At 39.0% G+C, this 7,911-nt stretch overlaps 1 protein-coding gene across 6 annotated transcripts in view; it reads left to right on the top strand.

Moving 5' to 3' along the window:
• The window catches only part of LOC138008919 (trace amine-associated receptor 7d-like), a 20,422-nt gene extending 15,467 nt beyond the window's left edge, over positions 1–4,955 (top strand). For all 6 annotated transcript variants that reach the window (XM_068856223.1, XM_068856224.1, XM_068856221.1 and 3 more), the window contains one exon: positions 1,087–4,955. In XM_068856223.1, coding sequence (XP_068712324.1) covers positions 1,093–2,079 — 987 coding nt within the window. In that variant the 5' untranslated portion in view covers positions 1,087–1,092 and the 3' untranslated portion in view covers positions 2,080–4,955. The remainder of the gene's footprint in view (positions 1–1,086) is intronic.
• The last annotated feature ends 2,956 nt before the right edge of the window (positions 4,956–7,911 follow it).

Genomic DNA, 7,911 nt, shown 5'->3' with positions numbered 1-7,911 from the left:
ATGTTTAGTTTTCGCAAGTGCATGTGCCGTTTTGAATACTGTCAACTCCAGTCGTGCGGAGGAAAGTTTAGTTTTTTTCCGACGCCGGAAAAGCTTTACAGTTGAAGAAAATAAATATAAAAATTTGCGACATTTGTTTAAACTGTACCGACGATACGATAAACTAGTACGGTATAATATACAATTTTTTTAATTATTGGTCAGCCATCCCCTTCCCACTTATATTGTTCCGATTTTCTAACCAAAGGCATGTGTCACAGGGGTGTAAATTGCCTCAAGTGCTTTTCGTGACCATTTTAATGAGTTTTATTTCTGTTTAGTATCACCCAACTAGTGGACTAATGCAAATCCTGCATTTTGATTGGCTACGCTACTAGAGGACTATTATTAATCAGTCCTCGAGTAGCGAAAAGCGTGACTTTTTCTTTCGTTTTATTCCCAAATAAATATTTCTTTAACTTGCATTTGCTAGCTTTATTATTGCCTTTTCTGCCCGACTAGTTGGGTGATACTAAAACAATTAGACCCTTCGCCCTCAAGGGCTACGGGTCTAATTGTTAAATATCAGCAGATGTCCGTGATGAAATTTATATCTTTACAGTATCCAAAATTATTGTTCATAATTAATGCTTCAAGCGGAAAAACGAAAGCAAAGCTATGTTATCAAGGAATTATCATAATTTTTTGCATTCCCTTTTATGCGAGATTGTAGTAGTATTTTCGATGCCTCAAAGGATTTATTTATAGGGAAGATATTTGTTTACAAACAGTGCTTTTGTTATTCAAATGTGCCAAACACACGAGCAAAAGACCCTTTGTTTCGACAGGCAATGTAGCTGTGGTTGGCACATTAATGACAATAGGTGAAGTCAACGATATCTTCCCTACACTTCCTTTTTTGGATAAAATAAAAAAGGGGAAGAAACTCTCTAAACAAAATTTCCCGGCCTTGGGTGTGAGTTACCAAACCGGTTGCATTTTATAGCGTTTACGAAAGGAAATTCTACATTGGAAGTGTGGGAATTACTTTTAGCGGAAACAAATTCGATGGTGAACTTATTCCATGACTTCATTTTGTTTTTTTAGACACTGATGGACAACTCAACCGTGGTTTCACCAACAAACCATTCAAGTCCTACTAGCTGCAATATTGAGACACTGAGCGCTGACTCTTACCACTATGGTCTTAACATCTTTATTATCGCTTTAAACATACCGTTTGCAATTTTTGCTGTCCTCGTAAATCTCGCCGTGATAATAACTGTTTACAAAACTCTGCAACTCCGTAGTCCAGCTAACATTCTCCTGTGTAGCCTCGCCTTCTTAGACTTCTTAGTCGGCTTGGTTACACAACCTCTGTTCATTTCGTGGCGGTTGATGTTGCATTACCCGTCAACGGTATGTCAATCAAAGGTTATTCACACTTTGTACGAAGCCTTTCTGTTCTTGTGCGTAGGGGGCTCTTTTTTCTGCCTGGCGTACGTCAGTACTGACCGCACAATGGCTGTGTCCAAACCACTTCGTTACCGAGCCAGAGTCACCACTGAAAAAACCATCTGCAACCTTGTCATATTGTTTGTGATATGGATTACTTTCATTGCCGTGCGATACTCGGGTATCGATGAGAAAACCAATCAGTTAATAACTTCAGTTATTGCGGGGATTTTAGTATTATATCTTCTTCTAGTGCACGTAGCCTTAATTATTAAAATCAAACGAAACAACGTTCACACTTTACACGCGGAAGAAAACAGCGCCATGATTGCGTACAAAAGAGAGAGGCGCTGTGCCATCACCATTATCTACATCTTCCTGGCACTTTTAGTTTTCCTTGTTCCAGCTGTACTAGTTCAAATAATCACTGGTTTCACAAGCACCAATCAAAGTAGAACTGAGTTAAATTTTGCGATTTCGGCCCTGTTGATAAATTCCTCCGTGAACCCGCTGATTTACTTTTGGAGGAGCAAAGACATGCGCAGGGCAGCCAAGCACCTTTTTGTCGGCACTGGTAGTCACGCAGGAGGTGATGATGGATCTCGCGCAGGAAACAGCGGAAGGTCCCAAGAAGAAAGTTTGTAAGTGAGGTTAACAGAGCAGCTTCAGTCAAAAAGAAAAAAAAGGAACGACAATTATCATATTCCCGTTACTATTGTTCAATTATCACAGTGCTCAGTGTGTGTCCACGGTTGATTGGCAAATCAGCTCCGTGTGCCTCGGGTACCACGCCTTTCATACTGCGTCTTCGTGTACATGGCGACCATTGTGAGTCCCGAGGAACTGAAACTGTTGTATGTAATGAAAATAGAATTGAAAAAACTATGATGGGGCATTGGGATCCGCTCTCTTACCTCATTCTTGCTTGGAAGATATTTATCATAAAACAAATAAAGAAGCCTCGCCTGTGTGTGGTGGACAAAACACTGACCCCCAGTCCATGGACTACCCCGATGGACTACCCCGATGGACTCCCCAAATGGACTACCCTAAAATGGACTAACTATTAATGAGTACTTCTGATAGAATTGAATTAGCCACTATCAAAAATACCATAATACTCTTTGCTTGTCTCTCCAAAATTTTGTATAAGTATTTTTTTTACTTTTCCTTGGGACCACTGTAAGTCCCTATAGAAAATGGAAACAATACTTGTGCAAAAAATTTGGAGGGACAAACAAAGAGTATTATGGTATTTTTTATAGTGACTAATTGATTATATACTTGAATTGCACATACCTCGTTTATTTTAGTCCTCAGGGCCACGTGCAACTAAATTCAGTTTCACTTCACTTACTTGAAGTAATCGGCCATCACAACAATTGTCGAAAGCTAACCTTTGATCAACGCCGTTTAAAATGGGTATTTAGGCTTAGGTAAGCACTATTTGTGACGCTACTTACATATAGACCAACAGTACTCATTCGAAATAGTACCGTTATAGGGTAGTCTATTTGGGTAGTCTATCGGGGTAGTCCTTGGACTGGGGGTCAGTGTTTTGTCCACCACCTCCCCTGTGATCTGTTCTGTTGTAAAGCACTTAAAAAGCGGGAGGGAAAATACTCGACTGCGTCTCGTGTTTCCCCTACACTTCTTTCGTGCTTTATATCCGCTCCCTGCGTGCTTTAAAACAGAAAATATCACAGGAGAGGCTTCTATGTTTGTTGAACTGAATGGTAATAGGACTTGGAATAAATGGGCACTAGTAAATCTTTAAGTGCTAATTTCCAAATTACGCGAGAAAAATCATGCTATTAGTTATTAATGATATACATGCAAAAATTTTACCTTTATTGGACTAACTTCAACTCTCTGAACTATTTTCACTTTCTGCACTCTGTTTGGGATCAATAGGAAGTTTTCACATGACATCATCGCCGCCATGTTGGTGGACGAAAACAAAAGATCTCTCACTAGCTTTTTTTGTTCGTCCACCAGAAGTCGTACGTTTCTCTATTGTTATTGGTGTGTCTAGAGATTGGTTGAAAACGTCCTATTGACGTGCTGTCAGTAAATAGGCACAGTGAAATTTTTGCATGTATATTATTAAAAGTTCAAGCCTGTAAAGTAGCACATTATGCTATTAGCATAGCCTAGTGTTTTTTTTCCAGATTTTTTAGAGTAAATAAAGCCACAAAAAGATCTGTTCGCATAATTATCACAATGAAAACAATGACATAAGAACAGTTTATAGACGCCCGTCATTTCTAAATGGGGTCTAGAGTAAATTATGTGAACAGTAAACACCAATAGCGTTTTTTTCGATTCGCCATTACCTATGTGATTGATAAAGTTTGTCAGTTAGTCAAGAGAGGTCTTCCGGCTCATTGTTGACAGTCTCTTTTATCATGATTATTCTCTTTCAAAAATACCTATGAATGTTCAACTCGTTAACGGATTGGAAAGCCCTTCTCTTTTACGATATTTGTTTTCTTTCCCGAATTGTAGCAGTAGTAGTAGTAGTAGTAGTAGTAGTAGTAGTAGTAGTAGTAGTAGTAGTAGTAGTAGTAGTAGTAGTAGTAGTAGTAGTAGCAGTGGCAGTGGTAGTGGTAATGGTAGTGGTAGTAGTAATAGCAGTAGTGGTAGTGTATTGCAAAATCAGAGCCACCTAAAAAAAATCACAGAATTAAGGTGGCTTTGAATCCGCTTAGAGCAAAGTTTCATCTTGCCCTCCTGATTATTTTTCAGAAATTAAAAATTCGAGTTCGTTTTTGAGATCAGCAACTAAAGACAAACTAAAGGGTGTTTTTACAGGGTTTGCCCGTTGCCACGTTTAAATACAAAACCCTTCATCTTGTTCAACATAATCTGTGTCTAATACATGATACAGCGTTGTAGTGCTGATCCTTCCAATAAGAGCGTTACTTGGAAGTGTTGAAACTATTTTGAGCCCCCTTAAGCTAGTGTTTGTCACTGACTCGTGACAGCTTGTTGTTGTTTAAGAGGTTTTGGCTTACTCTTTAAGCCTTCATCAGTTATAAGAGCGATTGATGTTAGTACGCTTTCATATATCCAGGGTGTTTCTGAAAGAATAAGTCGCTTAATAAAACAACGACAGGTCCACGTTTCATACAAACTACAAAAAACCATCAACAGCCTTTTCCTCTACCAAAAAAAGAAGATAAAACAGACCACCCATCTTCTGGTGTGGTGTACAAAATTGACCGCAAACAACGTAATTTCTTATACTACGGCCAGATAGAGAGAACTTTGAAAAAGTGGGTCTCAGAGCATAAAAAGGCTGTGTCGATGTTTGATCCCAACTCTAAAAGTGCTAACCGTGTCCAAGAATGTCACCATCAGATGGATTTGGACAACGTTAAAGTGATGGGACATCAACCAAATTTCCACCAACGGCTCTTTCAACCTCGTTCCCAGGGTCTCTCTTCTCTGCCTCCATTGCCGTTGAGAAAAGACCCTGATTCTACGGCGCTTTAATGGGTTCAAAATTCAACCTTGCGAATTTACCAAAACTTCTATACACCAAAGGTTTGAATTCATCCAATACTCGATTGGATTAATTGAAACCTGTAATTCATCAAAACGCTAACTTCATCGAAACTGTTAAATTCATCTAATACTCGATTGAATTTATCGAAACCGTCAAATTCATCTAAACGCTAAATTCATCAAACTGTTGAATTCATCGAAACGTTTAAAATTCAGCAAAATGCTGAATTCATCAAATCGTTGAATTCATCGAAACCTTAACTTCAGCAAAATGCTGAATTCATCAAAACGTTGAATTAATCGAAACCAGTCTATCACGTCCACTCAAGTCTCACAAACCCTTGCAAGCAAACTTTCTCCTCAAAGATGGCGGACACGGTTGAATTCGAAGAACGACTGCGACATTCTTTGCTGGATCTTGGAAGGAGATTGCAGAATAGTGCAGATGAAGACACTGAAGACTTTGTTATGTTTCGATTACGGCATATTAACCGTCATTTATTACATTCTGAACCATATACTGAAGCCGTGCGGTCTATTTCAGCTGTAATAGTTTAGTTAGAAAGTGAGGAAGAGAGTAGGGTTAATCACAACTTTCCTGGGTATTGCGTGGCTCCTCGTGGTTCCGTTGGAAGGCCAAAGTTTGATATTACAAAAAACACGAGAGCAGCTGGAATATATGATCAATTATGACATCTCTTTATCAAAGATAGCGGATGCCTTGGGGGTGTCAAAGAGCACAATAAAGCGACGTGTCCGAGAATACGGCATTTCGGTGCGATTACAAGAAGGGATTTTAAGCGACAATGAACTAGAGGCCTTGGTCAGTGACATCCAGAGGAAAATTTCTAACGCTGGTTACCGAAGAATCTACTCTCAGCTTAAATCCAGATTTTTTAAAGTTACATAGGCACGAATAAGGAAAACCATGCATAGAACCGACCCAGAAGGCATTGCGATGAGATGGTTGTCAATCACTCCAAGGGCGGCCTATAGCGTCAGGGGTCCCCTATCGTTATGGCACATTGATGGAAACCATAAACTCATCAGGTAAAATTTGCTATTTTCAATATATTGACTAAATCAGTTTCCATTGCCATTTACATGAGTTGAAGGTCGTAAGTTCAGCAACAAGGTCATGAGATACTTGACAGATCGTAATTGAAACATATTATGCCTTTCGCTTTATTATTATGCAGAGATACCAACCTCTGGATATCTCAAAGCTGCAGATTTCTTCCTTTGAGCTCCCTCTGAGCACAGCCCCCTTGAAAATGCCTGTAATGTCAGCTGTTTCTGTTTCTGGGATAACTGGCACTGATGATTATGCTGTTTTTGATAAAGACATAATCAAGTAGGTTTTTTAAAAAAATAACCCTCTTTTAGATGTATCATGTGGGGTGTAGTATTTGAGATGTGCAAAACCCCCAAAGTATGAACTGTGAATTAAAATAATCATTATTCCATGAGCATTTCCTTCACAAAATACATTAGTTTGATTAGGTCAATTGTATATAAAGGGAAAAGTAAATCAATCATACAGAGCTTGGCCCCACATGATACATCTAAAAGAGGGTTATTTTTGGAAAAAACCCACTTGATTATGTCATTGTCAAAAACAGCATAATCATCAGTGCCAGTTATCCCAGAAACAGAAACAGCTGACATTACAGGCATTTTCAAGGGGGCTGTGCTCAGAGGGAGCTCAAAGGAAGAAATCTGCAGCTTTGAGATATCCAGAGGTTGGTATCTCTGCATAATAATAAAGCGAAAGGCATAATATGTTTCAATTACGATCTGTCAAGTATCTCATGACCTTGTTGCTGAACTTACGACCTTCAACTCATGTAAATGGCAATGGAAACTGATTTAGTCAATATATTGAAAATAGCAAATTTTACCTGATGAGTTTATGGTTTCCATCAATGTGCCATAACGATAGGGGACCCCTGACGCTATAGGCCGCCCTTGGAGTGATTGACAACCATCTCATCGCAATGCCTTCTGGGTCGGTTCTATGCATGGTTTTCCTTATTCGTGCCTATGTAACTTTAAAAAACCTGGATTTAAGCTGAGAGTAGATTCTTCGGTAACCAGCGTTAGAAATTTTCCTCTGGATGTCACTGACCAAGGCCTCTAGTTCATTGTCGCTTAAAATCCCTTCTTGTAATCGCACCGAAATGCCGTATTCTCGGACACGTCGCTTTATTGTGCTCTTTGACACCCCCAAGGCATCCGCTATCTTTGATAAAGAGATGTCATAATTGATCATATATTCCAGCTGCTCTCGTGTTTTTTGTAATATCAAACTTTGGCCTTCCAACGGAACCACGAGGAGCCACGCAATACCCAGGAAAGTTGTGATTAACCCTACTCTCTTCCTCACTTTCTAACTAAACTATTACAGCTGAAATAGACCGCACGGCTTCAGTATATGGTTCAGAATGTAATAAATGACGGTTAATATGCCGTAATCGAAACATAATAAAGTCTTCAGTGTCTTCATCTGCACTATTCTGCAATCTCCTTCCAAGATCCAGCAAAGAATGTCGCAGTCGTTCTTCGAATTCAACCGTGTCCGCCATCTTTGAGGAGAAAGTTTGCTTGCAAGGGTTTGTGAGACTTGAGTGGACGTGATAGACTGGTTTCGATTAATTCAACGTTTTGATGAATTCAGCATTTTGCTGAAGTTAAGGTTTCGATGAATTCAACACTTCGATGAATTCAACGATTTGATGAATTCAGCATTTTGCTGAATTTTAAACGTTTCGATGAATTCAACAGTTTGATGAATTTAGCGTTTAGATGAATTTGACGGTTTCGATAAATTCAATCGAGTATTAGATGAATTTAACAGTTTCGATGAAGTTAGCGTTTTGATGAATTACAGGTTTCAATTAATCCAATCGAGTATTGGATGAATTCAAACCTTTGGTGTATAGAAGTTTTGGTAAATTCGCAAGGTTG

The sequence above is a fragment of the Montipora foliosa genome, chromosome 6 (genome assembly GCF_036669935.1).
Source record: "Montipora foliosa isolate CH-2021 chromosome 6, ASM3666993v2, whole genome shotgun sequence".
NCBI classification, from domain to species: Eukaryota; Metazoa; Cnidaria; class Anthozoa; order Scleractinia; family Acroporidae; genus Montipora; species Montipora foliosa.
Note: the sequence above shows the minus strand (reverse complement) of the source record. Positions and strands in the feature narration are given on the sequence as shown.